General features: G+C 36.8%; 1 protein-coding gene across 2 annotated transcripts in view; it reads left to right on the forward strand.

The window, feature by feature from the left end:
- ARFGEF2 (ARF guanine nucleotide exchange factor 2) overlaps nucleotides 1-21,022 on the forward strand; it is a 36,339-nt gene that overhangs the window by 939 nt on the left and 14,378 nt on the right. Inside the window, exons 2-18 of one of the 2 annotated variants that reach the window (XM_085314021.1) lie at nucleotides 8,243-8,273; nucleotides 9,073-9,196; nucleotides 9,941-10,087; nucleotides 10,967-11,146; nucleotides 11,603-11,822; nucleotides 12,515-12,586; nucleotides 12,908-13,056; nucleotides 13,474-13,604; nucleotides 14,074-14,308; nucleotides 14,572-14,671; nucleotides 14,883-15,022; nucleotides 16,196-16,304; nucleotides 16,804-17,005; nucleotides 17,763-17,874; nucleotides 18,493-18,698; nucleotides 19,747-19,831; nucleotides 19,939-20,110. In XM_085314021.1, the coding sequence (XP_085170147.1) occupies nucleotides 8,243-8,273; nucleotides 9,073-9,196; nucleotides 9,941-10,087; nucleotides 10,967-11,146; nucleotides 11,603-11,822; nucleotides 12,515-12,586; nucleotides 12,908-13,056; nucleotides 13,474-13,604; nucleotides 14,074-14,308; nucleotides 14,572-14,671; nucleotides 14,883-15,022; nucleotides 16,196-16,304; nucleotides 16,804-17,005; nucleotides 17,763-17,874; nucleotides 18,493-18,698; nucleotides 19,747-19,831; nucleotides 19,939-20,110 (2,415 nt within the window). The remainder of the gene's footprint in view (nucleotides 1-8,242; nucleotides 8,274-9,072; nucleotides 9,197-9,940; nucleotides 10,088-10,966; nucleotides 11,147-11,602; nucleotides 11,823-12,514; nucleotides 12,587-12,907; nucleotides 13,057-13,473; nucleotides 13,605-14,073; nucleotides 14,309-14,571; nucleotides 14,672-14,882; nucleotides 15,023-16,195; nucleotides 16,305-16,803; nucleotides 17,006-17,762; nucleotides 17,875-18,492; nucleotides 18,699-19,746; nucleotides 19,832-19,938; nucleotides 20,111-21,022) is intronic. The other variant, XM_085314022.1, reaches the window with a different exon arrangement.

Genomic DNA, 21,022 nt, shown 5'->3' on the forward strand with positions numbered 1-21,022 from the left:
GAAAGAAGAAAACACACACACACAGAAAATCTCCCTACCTGTAAGGTATCCAGTACAGGGTACAGTCCTTTACAGGACTGAGAACCTGTTTTTCTGCTACGTAAAATACATCTAGAGGGCGAGAAGGGGATCCTTCTCAGATGATTACTAACTAACTTCTTTATGTTTAACTAATATAACAAAGATCATGATTTTYGGGATTGTTGCACAGTAGCAACGTATTAGCACTATTTGGGTTGTAACTATTCTGTCTGTATATGTTTTAAGGTAGAATAAACTTGAGGTTCTTTAGGTCATTTCTATTACTAGCATTAAAGTTTTTGCTAATCTCGATTACAAAAAAAAAAAAAAATTTGCTGGACTAAAGCAGAGGTCAGCATGAATAGATAACCTTCTGTTGCCCAACTGCCCTGCTCAAGTAGGGCCTTGATTAATGTACTAAAGGATTTCTGTTATATCTGGTAAATGTTGTTGCATCATTTTAAGCAGTCAGCAGGAATGCAGTCCCTTTTATCTATACATGTGATTTTCAAACCTTATTTTGTGTAGGATTAAGATCCTTTATACTCAACTGAAGAAAGTCACCATTATATTTAACTAAAGTTTTACTTAATTTAATTAAGCCTATACTTTAAGTTAAATAAAACTAACTAATTTAAAAAAAGGTTAGCTTAATTATCAAGCCTATGCTGTAGTAAATATGCAAAGCAACATGGGAAGAACATTTCTTGCAGTCTGAGGAATTCAGGCCAAACTTCTTAATCTGCACAAGTTCTTTTAGAAGAAAGAAACTTCAGCACCTCTAATAATAAAGTTCAGTTATCCTTTAATAATGAACTGTGAGTAAAATTAATTCAATCTGAGAGAAATGTAYAGTTAATCTTACGTAATGAGTAACAGTACCTATCAGGTGTTAATCCCCCCCCCCCTTTTTAAGTGTCATAATTCGTAATAATYGTTTTCTACTACTACTTAAATTCTGTTTGCTGTACTGTTGTATTTATACAGTGGTCTCTTTAATGGAGACTTGAGGTATTATACCACTAATAAAGCAATCAGCAAATGCATGGGTCATATGTAAACGGTATGTCTGGCTGTATGAGGAAAGTCTGTGATGCATCCTAATTTTAAATACAGAGGAACTAGTGTACTTCACAGCCAGCTAATCTAAACTAACCTGCAGCTATTTCTGTTACAGTAGTGTTTCAGTTAATTACACGTGCTTTAAAATTACTGTTTGACTATATTCTTTACTTCATTTTATGCTAAACTATTCACCTGATGGGTGACAAGCTCAGTGGTACTGGAAGAATTTTAACCRGCTGTAAAAGTGTTCAGTGATCAAAACTGAATGTATTTCCTGTGGGATTGATGACTATACTTCTAATTGTGGGAATGATGGTCTTACTTAAAATAAATAAACAACATGTGAAAGAAAATGTTAGTCAAGTGCTGAGACTACTTAAGTGAATTACTGCTGAAAATTACTGTCATTCTTAWTCAGGAGAAAAAAGAAGGTATTTTTTGATTCTAATTTTAAACTGTTCTTATGCTTCTCCAYTTCCTCTCTCAGTAGTATACCTGTTACTATACCGGTAGTCTGCTGTTTTGGGCTGCAAAATAGCTTCATGACTTTGTAGAAATGTGAAATATTGTAGGCTCAGATAGGACTTTAAACATGGGAAGGTGAAAGAAAAGCAGTGCTTATTCATTCCTTGAACTGTACAGGGCTTGTTAGCTTGCACTGATGGCCCAAAGCAATATTAGGTATCTGTCCTTGGAAAGGAGTTTGCTAACACAACCAGTTTCTGTACATTTCTGCTCTTCCCTTCCTACCCCCACCCCCCATTTGAAATATTCAGTGTAAATGTTGAGTAAGCAGAGTTTGAATGGATTCTTTCATTCAGTCTCTCGCTTCATCAGTAGGTGTAATAGTTGTATCCTGTGTTCTTAGTACCAGTAAACCACAGGAGAGACTGGGAGAAACTGAGTTTTCTCAACAGAGAAGCAGTTCTGCTCTGCTATAGCAAACTGTTTTTTTTTTTTTTTTTAGGAAAACTAGTTTTCAACAAACAGCCAGTGCATAGTTGATTAATAAGCATTTTTGTGAAGCTCTAGATGCAAATGGTTTGTATTAAATYTACTGATACAGTCTCTATCCTGAAGAATTTACAGTGGAACACAGACAATATACAGCAGTTCATGTTGGTATAATGCTAATTGTGCACCTGAATCTCTCATCCAAACTATTTAGTCTTCTCCTATTAGGAGTTTTTAATGATGTACTGTGCAGCCAGCCTGGTTCTGTAATCTTCTTTGCTGAGGAACCTCCAAGTATATCTATTTGTGAGCTTTGTAAACAGCATAATTTGTTTAGTTAACTTGTTAATGAATGAAAACATCTTTTAAGCCTTGCCTTGCATTCACTCTAGGAATCTAGATGGGTTTTTAAGAAATTTCTTTGTATAAAGGATGTCTAAGAATACCTTTCTTAGTCTAGTAAAGCCTCTTGACTAGAATGTTTTGAGAATACTGCAGCTAACAGGAGAAAGTCTTGCTTCACTGTAGCAGCTTCATCTAAAGGTTTTGTTGATAGTTTGATAGAATCAATAAATGTAGATGATTATTTGGTTAAGGTAACCTGGAATTCAGCAATGCAAGGCGGGGGTGGAGGGGAAGCACTTTTGCTGCTTGGTGTGTGTTTATGTTGGCAGTGCTCTCGAGTGTTCTGACCAGCTGTGGAAAGACAGACATTGCTTGTGTCCTTGTGGTAACGGGCACTATGCTGTTCTTGGCAGAGGAACTATTTTGTTTCCACTGAGATGAGGTTGACTGTTCATTAACATAGGATGCACCTAACTGCAGGCAGTTACGTCCTTTATGTTGGTATATATGCAAAGCAAACTTAAACTTAAGCAAACTTAAACCATCCATCTAATTAGGAGCAGTAGCTGCTTTCAGTATGAGCTGCATACTGCTGCATACTTGCTTCTACAGCAAGAAGCTGTGGAAGAAATTGCTGCACGTCCTTGCTGGTTATTCCAGTTAGGTTGCTTGGTACGYGTGCTAAAAGGCCTGATATGTAGTGGACGGGATGCACACCATGCAGAATTGAATAGGGTGCTGCTGACTGAAGTAGATGTGATTTCTACCTGTATGTTCTGTCCTTGACGTGAATAGGGAGCTCTAATACCAAAAGCATGGAACGAGGGGCCAGCGTTGTTCGGCAGTGGCCAGAAGTTGATCCAAATTCAGGTTGCGTTCTCCAGCTGTGGAAGGACTTGAGCTGTGCCCCTTCCCTTATTCCTGTGCATGGAACAGAAGAATGACAGCGGCAGTAGGCCAGGCGCTGGCTCTGCATGGTGGAGGCTTGGCATGGTATTAGGGACTTCAGTTAGGCAATAATTTCTGTTTCACTCTTTTTGGTGGTCAGACCACCAAAAGAGCACTTAATATGGAGATTTCCAAACTGTTTTGATGAAATCAGTAGCAGAGGTATGCCTGTAACTTGTTTTTGCCCACTTGTTTATTATTTTYAGCCAACATTATTTGTTAATGTTATTGTGATGCAGACCTTTCTATACTGCTTTGGAAAACCCTTCATATAATAGAAATTATAGGGCATTTGGTCTGATCTTGAGTGTATTTTATTTTTTTAAATTTACAGAGTATTTCTGAGAGTGCAATTGTTGCTGCTCTCGTATGGGAATCTATTATATTTTTCCTATACAATATCTCATGTAACTATTGCAAAAGGTATCATTACACTATCAAAAAGCATAAGAAATGTCTGATTGTGTCTGCTTAGGGCTAAATCTTCATTGAAGATCTAAATCAGTGGAAAACACCTTTTTTTTTTTTTTTTTTGCTACACTGCTTTACTAGTGAATTGTGGTTTTTTTTTGGGGGGGGGGAAGAGAAGAAGGAAAGTGATCTGTTTGGAGARAAAAAAAAAAGACAATTTCCTTTGAGCAGGTAGATGTATGTAAAAACAGCATTGCTTGATTATACCCTGAACTTGGCAGCAAGTACTTCTGTAGCTGAGAATAACGTAATCTAACAGTGAAACTTGTTTTCTTGTGCAGTGTCCAGTTTTACAAAGTAACTTCTTTCCTTGGGTGGACTAATGGTTTAATACTACTGTAGCTTGAAACAGTTCTTTTTACAAATGAATTAATTTTTAGATAAGGAATTTTTAAGGTGGGGTAAAAAGCGATCATCATCTGCGAAATAGTATGGCAGAATGAAAATGCCAATTAAAATGGTGTTTGATCTTCAGTTTTCTTTCTGCCAAACATTTGATGCCTATGGGAAAGAGGATGCCAAAATTCAGCTGGCTGAACTGAGATAAGCTTTGGGTAGTAGAGTGACCAGACCAGTTGACACTAGACAGATTTCAGTTTCTACTGAGAGATCGTGAAAATTGGTGCCTTAACAGTTCAGGAAGTGGCAACTGCTGAGGAGGAGTGGGAGCTGGATAGRTGTGGGGACAAAGAGTCCCCTGAAGGAAAAATGTTATCGGTGAGCTAATGTTTGGATTTTTTTTCTCCTGCGTCTCTGAGAATATTCATTTTGTTGATCTGATACTGGGAAAGAATTTGCAGCAACTCTTTTATATATAAAAAATAGCTTTCTATTTCTTGTGCTTTAGAGATATCTGTGAAAATTCAAAAAGGTCTAATCTGGCTTGGCCAAAGCRGTGTTAAAACAAATTTTTCCAAACTAGGCAATTGACCTAGTGCAAGGACAACCACTTGACTGTAACTCAGGCATAGTTAGCCTTGTTCAGAAAGTATTGTGTTCCTGCAATCATTAGAAATCCTATAAACCCTGGTTCTACAGGGTGTCTGAAATATCAGCATCAACTGTATTATTGCTGACCAGCCTGGCATCCTGCTGGTCTTGGAGTTACGACTGTAGCTGAAATATGCCTTGCTTTGCTGAGACCCACAGGCRGGATTAAGCATTCTGAACATTGAAAGTATGCCTAGAAAGCTGTGTATTAAGCAACCAGGTCCTGTATGCAACAGTAATACTCCATTCTAATAACCTAATAATACAACAGAATAAATCAGATCCTTTAGTGTGTATTAYTCTCAGTAGTTCTGTGGATTTTAATGTGCTGCTGATGATGGGAAAAATCACCTAATCAAATCAAGAGTATTTGCATTTAAAATTTTGCTTAACTGAACTTCTGACTAGCACACTTGTCAATTAAGCCACCTGGGTACTGGAGTGAAGAAAACGATGATCCAGGAAGTGGTCCTGTATTAAGATTTGCACTATCTATTTGGCACCTGAAGCCCTGATTATTTCTTGATCAGCCATCAAAAATCAGTCTATGGCCTTTATTCTGTTGGCTCTCCTGATCAGTTGAACCTTGAAATAGTAGGAGATTACAAAACTAGATTTGTACCTCAGAACTACTCAGTTAATTCCATCTCCCCAATCCGAGGCATGGGATGTTGTTCTGTGCTGCTTGCTCATTGCCTTGCAGCTGACTTGTGTAAGACTGGGAAGTGAAAGTGGTCTCATTTTGTAAACTTCKGTTACATGAGAACTGCTCCATGTACCGTGTATTCGTTACTTGAGAYGTTAAGAAAGTTCGGTTGTTATAGTTATCACCTTGCTGTTCCAGTTGAGTTGGAACCTCCTGAATGGAGGCTGTTCTGTCCTGGTCCAAGGCGAGGTGGAGGTGGTCGTTGGATTGCATGCGAGGAGATGGAGTGCTCAAGAATTTCCCTCCAGCATTTTCCAAGTAGTGGCTGGCTTTTGTAGCTCAGTGTTCCCATTTTGGGTTGGGTTTTTCCCGTAAAAGCTGATGATCTTGGGCTCTTAATGGTAAAGCTCTGTGATTATATCCAATAGAAGTAAGTGGAAATACATGCTTGTAGCTGGGCATCAGTCTGTCTTCTCTTGATACTGAGTTTGAGTCTCYTGCCTCAGGAGATTGGATCATGAAGCTGTTGTGTAGCTCAGGTTTCATGAGTACCACTCTAATTTTTCTGTAAATTTGACAAAAGGAGGGGAGGGACCTGCTATAAACAGTCCTAGCAAGAAATAAATACATTAGTAGTGTTTCTATTTTAAAAAAGATGAAACTAGTAGAATAGTTCGGTAAATGGTCTAAGCCTTTTCTATAGTTGATGACAGTCAAGGTTAGAATTCAGATAATTTTTCTCTTGGTCCTGAAAAACATATTTTTTCCTCTTTGTTCAATCTTTTAACCTTTAATTTCAAGAACATGCATTGATTTGCATARAACTGTATACTAGGTAAAACATTCTATGAATTGGACACAATCAAAGAGTTGATGATGGAACCAAGCAGCTCAGTGTTTGGAAGATACGGTTTTGYGCCAAGTGTAACTGGACATGCAATATATGAAATCCAAAGAATTTGGATATGAGCTACATTGCAGAAATTTAGTGGACTGACAGGGCCTCCATGACTCCAGGGTCTTTGGGTTTTGAACTTCAAATTTKCAGGACCAGGATAATTACTGCTGCTGTTTTTCTCCTCAATACTACACAAGAACACTTTTTTTTTTTTTTTCCCCAATCACTGTATAACTTCAATATGATATCTGCTACAACAGTGGGGAAGGGGGGAAACAACCAGACACGTGAACCTTTTTAAACTTTTGGCATCTGTGACCTCACTTTAGTGAGAGAGGTAAGCATAAGCTTGCCTTAAGTAGCTGGGATGGATACAACTCTTGAGCTGAGAAATGGTAAGGGATAGGCATAACCTATGACTGGACTGTAGCATTTTCTGAAAGTAATAATGAATAGGTTATTTCAACTTAGAAATGATCGACTTATAAAGTGGGGAGCTTTTAAACAGTGCCATGACGTATTGCAGGTCTGTAACTGTTTTCATTTTACTGTTTACTTTTTTGTCACATACAGGTTGGATAGTCCCTCAGTTCTTGTCACGTCACTTCTTGCTGACAGATGGCAAATCGCTTGTCCTTTCCCACTGCTGAGCCTACTGGCCTTCATTAATGTGAGGTGACAGCAGACAGAGTAGGAAGTCCCAGGCCTGGGTGTAGCTTGTTACTCACAGCTTGTAGTTACACAACCTTCTCCCTCTTGCTTGTGTTTTCCTTATAAAATTGGGATAGTAATGCTACAAAATGGGCATATTCTGTGAGGATTAATTCTTGTAACATTTCTTGAATAAAAGAACTGTGTTAAAAAAACAAAAAACAGAAAAACCCCAAACCTGTAATACATATCTGTTTCAAACCTGCCCTTTCAATATATTAATGTTTTGGAGACAGAGGAAACTATTAAGGTTCAAGGGTAACACTGAAGCCATCTGAACTTTGCATATCTAATGCGAAATATGGTGCTACTCCAGCAGTTAAGGAGGACAAGCACTGGGTGCAAGTTTTTGGTTCTCATAACTTTGTAATTTAAACAATTTTTGCTGTTATATTATTTTACAGGAGGGATAAGATAGGTGGGATGGACAGGATTCTTCATGGTGCTACAAGCAGTTGTAGCTGTGCAGCCTTACTGTTCTGTTACTTCTTGTTCAGTGTGTGCTTGCGCTGTGTTCAGTGTAGTGGGATGTTGGTCTGTATTGTACATCGTGGTGATGTATTAGGAATCCTCAAGACGCTGTATTAGAACCTCAGTGGATTTGTTGCTGTGTGCAATGGAAATTACTAAGAAACAAGTTTAAGTATTCTGAAAACCTTCCCCAAAGTGAAAGCTTTCAAAAGGGGGAGTGGGGGCAGAGGGGAAGAACACCACCACCCTACCGGAAGATGACAGCATGCCTTTGAGATGTCTTATCTCTAAGTGGGAGTTTGTTTATTCAGCTGATGCCATATTGCAGGGTTTAACATTGGTAGGCTAGCAAGCACCATAACTAACGGGAGTATCCGATGCTTTGAATTAAGTGATTTATGTAGTGACTTAAAGACTTTAAACTTGAGCTTTCTGTATGTAAACTTAATCTTGAATAAAAATTGCATGCTAGTGCTTTCTAAGGTATAATTTGTTAAGAATATTTGGAAAAAATAGAAGATGTAGAAGTTGATGCCTTTCAGCAAATAGGCGAGTTATCTTCGATCTCTGGTTTAGGAAGCCGAAGATGTTACAGGAAAGGAATAGCAAACACTGAAGTGCAGGGCTTTTGGTTTGAAACAACTTTACTTCATTACATTTTTCATATTTTTGTTATTGATAATTATGTTCAGTGTCAAGTATCTTGAATTCTTTTCTTCCAGATGAAATAAAAACAGAGCTGGAAAAGCAAAGGTAAGTTAATAATTGCTGTAAACTATACCACACAATTGCAAGTTAGATATTGTGGTGGTGGAAATGTGAGAGCATATACAAGTCATGGCAGTGAGCTTGTGAATACCCGTTGACATACCTTTCCTGCCAAAGCACATGGTATGGCCCATATTTCCTAATTACACAATGTTTGTGGCTCTGTGTACTCAAGCCATAACTGCCACTAAGTTTCATTATGGATAATTGCAAAACTTCTAAAAGGTGCTAGTTTTCTACTTCCTTTCTTTTACTGGACTTAATATAGCCAGATAGAAAATCATTAAGATCAACAAGTATCTTATGTTTKTTAGTATGCTCTCTTAACTACCGAGATCAAGAATTCCAATTTAAATATTATGTAAAAATCTGCCTTTATAACCCTTCATAGCACTGTGCTATGATTTAAAAACAGAGTTCCAACCTGTGTGTCTCTTTGTTTAGTATTGTTTATACAGGCCTAATTTAGGTAAGTTTATCCTTACATTGTGTAGGAATTCTCCTCCTTTCAGGCAATGTGATGGTGCTGGACTCTATTGAAGGAGGAGGTAACTTGAAGGAGGAGGTAATATGAAGGAGGTCAGGTGTAATATAAGAAAAAGTAAAGCTCTTTTCATGTGATTTTGAAGGAAGTACAACTTTCTTTTGAAAGTATGCGTAAAAAGAATTTGCATTAAATTTGTATGCTGCTATGTACCATTCAGCTTTTAATCTGAAAATGGAGGCAKTGTAGGTTGTGATATACATGTTTATGAAAATTAATAACTCTTCTCCTCTGACCTAGAGAAGGCACTGCCACTCCACCAAAAGCAAACTTCATTGAAGCAGATAAGTATTTCCTTCCGTTTGAGCTGGCCTGCCAGTCAAAGTCTCCACGCATTGTCAGTACTTCACTGGATTGCTTACAGGTAAGTGTTCTGATTAAACCTGGACACAGTGAAATGGGGAAAAACACAGCTACAGAAATATTGTATACTCTTGGCAGTCTTCGTTTGAAGAATTGAGGTTATCCTGACTATATACATGTGTGCGAATAAACACTATGGGTAACACATGTATAAACCATGCAAAATAGGCTATTATCAGACTTGGCTGAAAGTGGATCTTATCACAGTGAGAAATGCATGTGRTTTGTTTTAGAATGAAACAAGCATATTCATCTTAGCTCTTGGATGCTTATGCTATTCTATGCTGATAAAATAATACAGAATATTTCATACAACTCTTCTAAAGTAGTATTTACCTTGGATCTGTCTTACAGTGGTGATTTGATGATAGATCAAGCTCCAGAATCTTTCTACCTTTTCCTCCCTTAGATTCTTGCAGGAAAAAAACAAATGCAACTTAATTGCAGCTAATTACTTGGGTAGAACCTCTCTGTTGTGAGTAGATACAAAGACTGACAATAAAAATTTGGTCTGGTTGCAATAGAAAGAAATTGTCTGGGTGGCAAAACTGTRTATCTCTCCATACATCTAGACAAAACAGGTTTCAACAGACGTGTATGTGGTAGCCAGGCTTATTGATGGTGTTACATCTTTGTTATAAATGGCTAAGTGAGGTAGGCAATTTAAAACCCTCTTTTCATGTTGTACTTAACTGTGTCTGTCTTAACAGTGTGTGATTATTTAACCTGTATTCTTTCTACCTAGAAACTCATTGCGTATGGACATATCACTGGCAATGCTCCAGACAGTGGAGCTCCTGGAAAACGACTGATTGACCGAATAGTTGAAACAATTTGTAATTGCTTTCAGGGTCCTCAAACAGATGAAGGAGTACAATTGCAAATAATTAAGGTATTTTGGTGTATTAAATTTCTTTTTCTATCTCTGATTCTGTAACTGGAACAAAATTGAATCTAAGTGCTACTTAGATGGAGTTTCTCCATCTCCTGCACGGTTAGATGTATCGTCAAATTTAGAGAGGCTTTCACAGTGTCTGAATTAGTATGTGGAATGTATTTTCTCCTGCTGAAACAGAGCATATAGCTGTTAACGCTTGTCCTTCATTCTGGGCTGAGCCATGGTCTGGAAGCATTATCTTGTAAAAATAGGACAGCTTGATGGTAGCACTGCTCATCTTCTAGGCTTAGGATGCCTGTGTTCACGAAGCTTATGAAATACTGTGAGCCTTCAGGCTAATATACAGAATTGCCAGAGAATTTCAAATGAAGGCACTGTAACTGTGGTGCAATGTCATGGACTACTGCTTGAGCCTRTCTGCTCTGGTATCTCTTTTCCTCAAGATTTGCAGTATATGTTCTCAGCAAATTGTAGTGCTACCGGAGTATGTGTTCTAATATCAACTATATTTGCTCAAGTAAGTTCCAGAATCAAGTTGATGAACATTTCAGAAGTTTAATTTGGTGGAAGTTAAGCYGAAAGGCCCCTTCACAGAAAGGAAACTATAGAATAAAATAAMTGTTAAGAGTTTGGAGGTGGAATATTGGATGTATTCTTTTTCCTTTCACAGCTCAGGAGACTGATCTACGAAAGTTCTGTTAAACTTTCTCTGATTTGAAGTGCTTTCAAAGAACTAGAAGTTCCTTAAAAAATCTTATAAACAGATGTTCATGTTTCATAACAAAGCCACTGCTTATTGTGGAAGACCTATGTGATATGTATTGCTGTTTACTTATTTAAGTTTCAGTCTTACTGTTTTATGTATTCTTTCAGGCTCTCCTTACTGCAGTAACATCTCCATATATAGAAATTCATGAAGGAACAATTCTGCAGACTGTTAGAACCTGTTACAACATCTATCTGGCCAGTAAAAATCTCATTAATCAGACGACTGCCAAAGCTACCCTTACACAGATGTTAAATGTCATTTTTACACGGATGGAAAATCAAGCTGTATGTAGCCATTACTTCTGCTAATCTCAAATGCTTAAGTTTGAAGAACGAATGGAATATTTTTATGCATCTGTTTCATTGTAGCTGARTACCTATCGATTTGCTATTTAAAAAGAATTTGCCAAGTCCTGCAGTGAAGTCCTGCAGTGAACCCTATAGACTGATTAATAATAAAGTATGAGGCTTATTGCTGATAACAAGATTTGATGCTGTAGTTTCTGACAAACAGCTGAATAAACAGATGGGATGCTTTAAAGATAAGCTTGTTTCCAGAGTAGCTAAACTAGAAGCAAATCAAACTGGCTAAATGAATCTATTTCCATTGTCTCTTTCTTGTTGGCACTTGAACTCATAAAGCAGCATCAGTCATCAGAGATATGTTCCCCTTATGTTTTCTACCTCAGATTAACTTTATCATATTATGGKTTTTTTGGGGGGTTGTTTCTTTGTTTCAAGATACAAGAAGCCAGAGAAGCAGAAAAAACAAATCAACAGAAATCCCAGTCTCCWGCGATTCAAATGGTGACAAGGTCTCCAAAGCTTGGTCACTTAAAGCACAGCTGTCAGGAAAGCAAACCTACTGCTCCTGTAAGCATAGAATTAACTAATGGTGAGCCTGAGAGGGCAGAAAATGGAGACCTGAAGTCAGAGCAAGATCGGATTCCTTCACTATCAGGTGAAAAAGAATATATTGTCTGTTGTCTTCAATTAAAATATTTCTACTGGAAAATGTTCTTTTGTACTACTATGAGGAGGAACAGGAGGGGTTATTGGCTCAAACCATGTTCATATCGTCATAGTAGTTACTCAGAGTATGCAGACCATCCTTACAAACTATTTTAGACGTGCTTAGACATTATAACTGTTTAAGAAAGACTCATGTTTGCCCTAGAATTTTACTAAAAGTACATATGACTTTTTATATAGAATTATTTTGGAGTTTTACTGGATTATATTAGGTTGATRAAAGGGAAGGAAAACAGAATAATCATGGTATACTTACAAGTGCTAAAATTGCTCTGGGGTAATTGAAGTCCTGTGGTAAAAATAATGTTCATTGTAAAGACATTATCACAAGCATAGACTGTATCCAAATTAAGAACACAAAAWATTCCAGTATGAAAACTTTGTAACAGTTCATAAATACAAATGACRAATTTACTGCAGTAAAAAAGTGTTTTGATTTAAACTGTGAAAAATAACATCAAAGTTTTTTTGTATTTTTGTATGAACTTTTGGAAATAGCTTTAAAGGAGAACAATTAAAGGAAATCTACTTTTTTTTAACCTTTCTGCCTCCTTCTCCTTTCCCTCTTCTTCCTAAACAAAAGTACAAAATACAAAGCTATCTTTTTGTGTGTTTCATCAGAGGAAACAAGTGATGGAGGAAAGGAAATGGTTAAAGGCATCTTGGAAGATGTGGTCAAATCAGCTGTGGAAGGTAGTGAATCTTCTGAAATAAAATGTGTATAATGCCTGACACATACTGCTGTGTTTATAAAAATGAAGAACTTAGATTTTTATTGCTAAACATCTTGTCAAGAACACTTTACTAAAGTAGTAAGAATAGACTTTCATTGCCTCACAGGAATACTTCCTTTGTTATGGCTGAGAAATTCCCTCTGATTTACCGCTGCTGCCTCTCTGTCCCATTCAGTTGTAGAGCTTCACAAATATTATGCCTTAAAAAAAAAAAAAAAAAAAAAGCAGGGGTGTAGGTGCTCAACAGATAAATTCAATTATTTTTCTTTTTCTCCTTCAGTGGCTGAAGAAAAGCATTTAATAGAAACAGTTGAGGCTCTACCTGCATTAGAGACTGCAGATATTGCTTTTTCTGGCTCTAGTAATGAAAATGTACAAACAAATGGGATTCCAGATGACAGACAGTCTGTTTCCTCCACTGATAACTTGGTAAATAACTTAACTGGATGTTAATAAGAGATTTCTCTCTCCCTGTGTCTACACTATGCCAACTAATTTCAGTGGGATTTTGGAGGGAAGAAATAAGCTTTTACTAAAAAGTCCTGCTCAGATTTGGAAATTGAGTTTAAGCAGCAAATTCAGTTTAAGTGTATGTTGAAAGTAACTGCTTTGAAATTGATTGTGTTTATTGTATTTTAACACTTTGGGGTGGGAGAGGAGTCAATCAACACTATGAAAAGATCTCGATCACTTGTGTTCCTGTTTAGGTTTGGTTTAAATTTTGGAAGTATGTTGTTCTCTAATATGTGGCTGATTCTCAGAGGAGCTGTGGAATCTTCCCAATTGCTGTGTTCCTGTGTTCCTTTGCCTTATTGAGGTTTTAATATTGTGATTCTTGCTTGCTAGGAAACAGATGTACCTGGACATCAAGCTGCTGCCAAATTTTCCCATGTTCTTCAAAAGGATGCCTTCCTTGTGTTCAGGTCCCTGTGTAAACTTTCAATGAAACCGCTTGGTGATGGACCACCAGATCCAAAGTAATAAGATTGTATTTATTTTGTTGTCCTCTCCAGGTATCTTTTAGAGACAGAGGATGCACAGTTGTGCAGCTGCTTTATACAGAACAAGGGTTTGGAGTTCCCCTGTTCCAGTTAGGTTGATGATTATAGAATTGAAGCTTGCTTCAAATAATTAAAGTGTAATAATTGAGGAATTTTTTGTATAATGGGCTTATTTACTGTGTTCTTGAGTATAACATTTGAAACTTTTGGAAAAAGTACTTCTCAGTAGTTGCAAGAATCTGTTATTCTAGTCCAAGATGATAATCTTCCTGGACATYTCCAAATTAAGGTGGTCCAGGATTACTTGCAAACTGATTGTCATCTTGAAGTGGATAAAAATAACAGTCATTGCTTCTTGACATGGAAGAAACACTATAGTACTTAGACTGAATACAAATGTGTGTGTTTAGAGGTGCAATGAAAATTTTTGTTGAATTTCTTCTAGATCCCATGAATTGCGTTCTAAGATAGTGTCTCTCCAGCTTCTTCTCTCAGTATTGCAGAATGCTGGTCCAGTTTTCAGGACACATGAAATGTTCATCAATGCRATCAAGCAATATCTTTGTGTAGCATTATCTAAAAATGGAGTCTCTTCTGTTCCTGATGTATTTGAGCTCTCTCTAGCCATTTTTCTCACRCTGCTGTCAAATTTTAAGACCCACTTAAAAATGCAGATTGAGGTAAGAGGTTTTATCTGATTTATATGATCCTGTAGTTCTTAAATCAAAATACTGAAATGATATGAAGCCAACTGTAACTTWAAAAAAAATGGCTTAATTTTGTTTGCTAAGTAAACTGGTGTATACTGTGGTTAAATTACAATATGTGAGATGGTTACTATTTGAGAAATTGCTAAATGGAAATGAATTTGTGCAGTTAACCTAGTTTTAAAAATTTTCAGAAAGCTGCAAACATCAGATCCTTTACCTCATTTATTTTGCAGGTGTTCTTCAAAGAGATCTTCCTAAATATTCTAGAGACCTCTTCAAGCTCTTTTGAACATAAATGGATGGTGATTCAGACTTTAACTAGAATTTGTGCAGGTATTTTCACTGTTGTAAAAAGTGACCTTTTTCTCTGGAAGCTGAAAAAAGTTCTTTTTGAGACATGCCATATTTAAATATGAAAAAATGAATTTGGCCCCATAGTTCTTGGGTTAAATATCTGGATTCACCCCTGCTCCAACTGGGTGATTTCCTTTTATAAGATGCTATTTCATAGAATTCTAATACTCTGCTTTCTCTTATTTTCAAGATGCCCAGTGCGTGGTGGATATTTATGTTAACTATGACTGTGATTTAAATGCTGCTAATATATTTGAACGCCTTGTAAATGATTTGTCTAAAATCGCACAGGGACGAAGTGGACATGAGTTGGGAATTACACCTTTACAAGTAAGAATTACAACTTTGGAGATAACGGTTATTTTTTTTCCATAAATAACAATGTGTCATTATTACTGGCATTTCCAGGGATTCATGTTATGTGTAACCTACCGACATCYGTTATTTTTTGTTAGTTAACTATGTTAGATTAGTTGTAATTGGAAGATGAAACATGATTGATTTAGKTTTTATTTTTCTTCCTGTATGTTTGTTATGATGATAGACTTGTTCTGAGCACTTTTTTGTTGGACTGCAAAGGAAGAAGAAAACTCAGTGAGCCTTCTTTTGCAGTAGTCAAGTGACTTTCCTTCTGGGGCTTGTGCCTCAACAGTTTGTTCCTCTTACATTTGCTTTGCRCAGACAAACTTTGTGTGCCGTATCTCCACCACAAGCATTTTATTTTTAAAATTGCACTTTCCCAGTCTTTGGAGTAGCAGTGAGTGTGGACATTGATTTCAGCAAGAGTAGGTCTTTCTGACATTGACTCTGTCCTACAGCGGTGTTTTTTCCAGCTGAGCACAGATGTCTTTCAATGCTGTAAAATGAACTTATTGCTAGTCTTGTTATTGCAACTGAGCGCACCTCGCTCTTTTGGTCAGAGCTACATAAACACTTCATTTTCCTGTATTTCTTTGACCAGAAAATGGARTACCAAAAGATCTTTATCGCAGTGTTTGAGTAGAATTGTTTACTATATGACTAAGGTAATGAGTCTTGCTTGTGGAGAGATTTGAYTCTAGCAAGTTTCTAGATCTTCATAATAATTCATACAACAAAAGGGTTGAGTTTGCATTTTGGATTTGTTGCTAATCAGTTTGGTTGTAGTTATCAGCTGTCAGTAGATCTTAAAGTAGCTGGGATGTGTCCTGATGTCAGTCTGAACTATTTTATGCAGGGTAATAGAAGTGCTTCTTTGTTAAAAGCTATGGTTCCTTTTGGCCTGGGTATAYTCAACCTAATCAGTCAAGGAGGAGAAGTTTACTTTTGTACAATTAGTTGATCTCCTTCTAATTGTTAGATTCCAAGTTTAAATGATGTGATGGAATGTCTCCTGAAAACTTGTTTGTATACATATTTTTACTGAACGAGAGACGGACAGACAGAGAGAAAGGTAGCATACRCTTTTTGTCACTAAATTTTGTAATTAATCTGTATAATGAAGCAAAATGTATTGTTTTTCAGGAACTAAGCCTGAGGAAAAARGGACTTGAATGTTTGGTTTCTATTTTAAAATGTATGGTAGAATGGAGCAAAGACCTCTATGTGAACCCCAATCATCAGACTACCTTAGGTAAGGTTGTTTCTCTATGGCTGACCAATTTACTTAGTAAATTGGTCCCTGTGTATATCTACTGTCTAGGAGTTATGCTGGGTTTTTATGTGAAGATTTGTTTATACAAATGAAGTTTTTTACATACAGTTGTTAATGCCATTGCAGTAAGTGTCACTCTAGGTGTCTGGTTCAAATACATAGATTCTGTTTTTCAAGAGTTTTATCCAGGCCATCATCAGTACTGTAAAAGCTGCTTTAGGTAGAACAAGAAATGTGACAAATGTTGTGGTTATTAGATTGAGTGGAAGAATCTGTCTCTGTAGCTGCTGCTGTTCCCTCTTTAAAGTTTGGATTATTCTATAGTTGCATCTGTTTAASACTGATAGAGGGTAGACTGCTAAAAAGTCTATCTGATAGAAGTTTCTAAAGAGATGATATTCTTATAAAAATTCTTACTATAACAAAAATCCTGTTTGACTGAAATGGACCATATAAATCTCACTCTGTTTGTAAATAGGTTCATATAAACCATCTGAACAGGAAATGAGTGAAGGTAAATGCCTTGACAGTGGAGGGAGACGAAGTAGCGTAAGTTCCTTGGATTCCACTGTATCATCAGGAGTTGGAAGTGTTGGTACCCAGACTGCTGTCCCGGATGACCCTGAGCAGTTTGAAGTCATCAAGCAACAAAAAGAAATAATTGAACATGGGATAGAATTGTAAGTGCGATGGGGGGGGCAGAGTTCATTAGTTTAAAAAAACTAGGTAGGCAATCATATTGTTTCTTAAAATTCTTAAACAGTCAAATTTATAGGGACACTGACATTAAATTTACTGCTTAAGATGCTTGCTGTTGTCAAAAGCTGACTCTGGAGACTACTATAATTTTCAAAAGGAGTTCAGTAAAATCTTTGGTCTGAGTGCAGGTGGAGGTGTTGTTGAACAGATTTTCTTTGTGCTGGTTCAGCCATACAGAGGAAAGTTTGTCTACCCAGACAGACATTGATTTGAGCAGGCAGGCTTAATGTTATCTTCCAGCTTTTACACTATTTGTTGCCTTTTAGTAAAATAAGGTTTGGAGAATGAAATGGTTGTCTGGCAATACTTCACTAACATTTCATTAATTTGAGAATAAGTATTTGTCTGTAAACACTATAAATGGTTTTGAACAGCAACTTTTWAAGATTTCATGGAAATTCTCCAGTTTTAGTATTTGAGTGGGTCACTCTAACAGTTTGACTTTCTTGGCAGTAACTTCAAAGCTTATCAGCAGCTGAATATGTCTTATAAGATGTAGCCTATGGTATGATATAGTTAATACAGTTATATCGTGTTCTTTGACCAAACTTTTTTAAGGTGACATAGAACTACAGCATGGAATCTTTAGTTTTACAGAGCCCTTCTAAAGATAAATTTTTATTGGCAGTTATACCTTCAGTTGCATGACCTACTTTCCCCTGTGTTTTGTCTGAGTAGGTTTAACAAAAAACCAAAGAGAGGAATACAGTATCTACAGGAGCAGGGAATGCTTGGCACTACAGTAGAGGACATCGCACAATTTCTGCACCAGGAAGAACGCCTCTGTTCTGTAAGACTACATGCAACAGGATAGTTAATGATGCTTTTAGAGAARTAATCCCGGCCCTCTCTTCTCTTCCCCCGTTCTCTGAAATCTGCCTGTGTGTTCTTGGTCTCTTTTTCATTAATAGATAACTAAAAGTGTAAGAGTTCTAATAAAGTTTCTTCAACCTCCATTCTAATTTCTATTTACTTGCTGACCTAGGCTTTTTGCTAGAATGAATGCATTTACGAGAAAGTGCTGGAAGGATTCCCCATACATGGGAACATAGAATTTATCTATATCTACATTAGCAATACCTTGCCAACGAAGGAGTGTCATGTACTGCAGCAGCAAAGCATTCTTCACTGCAGATGAGATTTGGCATAATACTGTTTTTCTTAACTGTAGAGTAATGCATGCACCACCTTAGAATGAGGGAAGCAGGAATATAAAGGCTAAAGCCATTTGTTCAGTGATGTTACTGTGTTTTAGTTTTTAGAGGCTGTCCTTGTAACAGTTGCTCTGTCTGCTTCGTGAAGCACATCAGTCTTACAAAGCTGACTGCTGTGCAACTCTTGTGCCATAAACTTTCTTGTGAAGCTGTCAGTTGGATTACACACTCATAACTGTCTCTTGTGTTTTTAGACTCAAGTAGGGGAATTTCTTGGAGAAAGCAACAARTTTAACAAGGAAGTGATGTATGCATATGTAGATCAACTTGACTTCTGTGGGAAAGACTTTGTTTCTGCTCTACGTATATTTCTGGAAGGTTTCCGGCTGCCAGGTGAAGCCCAGAAGATTGATAGATTAATGGAGAAGTTTGCTGCTAGATATATTGAATGCAACCAACGGTAATTCAAAACCTATTTGTTTAATAAGTGCTTGGGGACTGGCTTTTTTTGTGTGTGTATGTGGCCTTTAGGGATAAAGTGCAACTTCCACTTACACCAGAAAGGTTGGGCATCTCTACAGATTTGTGTGGGAGCAGATCTTTGTTGCGTGCATCTGTGCTGAACCTCTTCAGTAGCCAGGCAAAATAGTATTCTGCCAGGATTTCCTGGCGGTAAAAAAAAAAAAAAAAAAAAATAATGATTTTAGTAATGCCAAGACATAAAAACAAACTTATATTTGGTTAAACAAAAGCTATGTGTGTGGAGGAGGCGTGGGAGGAGAATGAGAAAAAAAAAAAAAAAAAAATTTGTTAGAATAAATTCTTGAAAGATACAAGCCTTGAGCATGTTAAAATTCTGTAATGTATCAGTTATTCTCTTTTTGATCAAATCTAGATTAGTCAAATATCAATAGTAGTAGCAATTGCAAAAAATAAAAGTAAATGGCTTAAGTAGCTAATAAGATGCTGTAGTTTTTGCCTGCTGTTAGTCATTTAACAAAGATGCATATAAATCACTTACATAAAGTAGASTATGTTTCTATTATTTCTGATACAGTAAACATGGTAGCATTGACATGTAGCTAGATATTCAGTCTTAAYTGGTTTCCCAGTTAGTCCAGTTGGTGCACCACTATGTCTGATTTTGTGTAATTCCTTATGAAACTCTGTGAATTAAGAGTAGCCCATTTTTCTGCTTTTTGTCAGAGGACCCAAAGGAGGATAATATGCAGTCTTTTGAGAATAGGTTTAAAAAGTTCAGTCATCCTTAGTACTCAACCTTGTAAAGATAATGCATTTATATTCTTTTGCTTTTTATTTGTGTTATAAAACACTTGGGGCTTTATGCATTTCTAAAGGATAACTTTAGGCTTTATTGCTCTCTCTTGAATGAATGCCTAGCACTTCTGGGTATTTCTTTCCTGTATATGGAAATAGATCTAATTGATTGAGGAATTAGGGCTCTAAAACCTCTGTTTTAWTATTATTTTTTTTTCTTCCCCCTTCAGGCAAACACTATTTGCTAGTGCTGACACTGCCTACGTTCTGGCATACTCTATTATAATGCTGACTACAGACTTGCACAGTCCACAGGTAGAAATAAAAAACAAACAAAAAAAACAAACAAAGCACGTGTAGAAGTTCAGACTTCTCTAGAACTCATATTCAAATCTAATACTAATTTCCATTCTCTGTTGTAGGTAAAGAATAAAATGACAAAGGAGCAATACATTAAAATGAATCGAGGAATCAATGACAGTAAAGATCTGCCAGTAGAGTATTTATCTGCCATCTATGAAGAAATAGAAGGAAAGAAAATTGCAATGAAAGAGACAAAAGAATATGCAATTACAAGCAAGTGTAGTAAGCCAAGTAAGGAGGATCTAGAACCTAAAAGCTCACAATGCTCTGAAATACTGCAGTAACTTTCTTTCAGCATGGCATAGTGGAGTTCAGATGCTTTTTGCAAACTTCTCTGTGCAATACCTAAATTGCACCTAAAATGACTAATAYAGATATCTGGAATGAAACTAGCTTGGTTATTGTTTAATACTGCTGCTTTTGTGATGGAAACTCAGCTGTGTGAGTTCATCTAGCACCATTGCAGAGGCAATAGAAATTGTAGATTTTTTTTTTCGAAATGGAAATGTGGGGGGAATGGTTGGCACTTACATTGTAGGTTGTCGTCTTGCTTTCATATACTAAGCAGCTATATTTTGTGCCTGCCTGTCAATAGCATGTCGTAGTTCAGAGGCTGATAAATCGCAAGGACCTTGTGATAAAGTGTTTCAGAGRCTGGAGAGGTTTGTCGTGACTCGGTCACCTTTCCTCATCTAGAACAAACATGGACTTCTGTGTAGTGTACACCAGAAACTAGTAGCTCCAATTGTGCTCTGCTCTTACTAAGAATACTGGGCATTCATTTGATTCTAATTAGTGAATTCTGAATCTTTAGCATGTATTTTCTTTAGTGGTTTAGGTATATTTGCARATTTTCTAGAACAGAACAGTAACAGATTTGCCTGAAAAGTGAGGTTACAATCTTTAGGATAACTAAATTAAGTTACTGTTTCTTTTTCTAACTGGGTGATGGCTAGTTTTCTTTTGAGGATTTCAGCTTAAAGAGAAGATGCATTTTATGTCCATTTTTACAGAAGGAGTGACTTGGAGTATGCCTCTAACTTTCTGTGATCAGGTTTTAGCACCTGGCATATAAATGGAGGGCAGAATTAATTATGTTTAGAATAAAGTATTAAGTTGGGGTATGGATTTTGGTGCTGAATT

Source organism: Rhea americana, unplaced genomic scaffold (assembly GCF_003343005.1).
Source record: "Rhea americana isolate MKP2758 unplaced genomic scaffold, rheAme1 scaffold_4, whole genome shotgun sequence".
NCBI lineage: Eukaryota > Metazoa > Chordata > Aves > Rheiformes > Rheidae > Rhea > Rhea americana.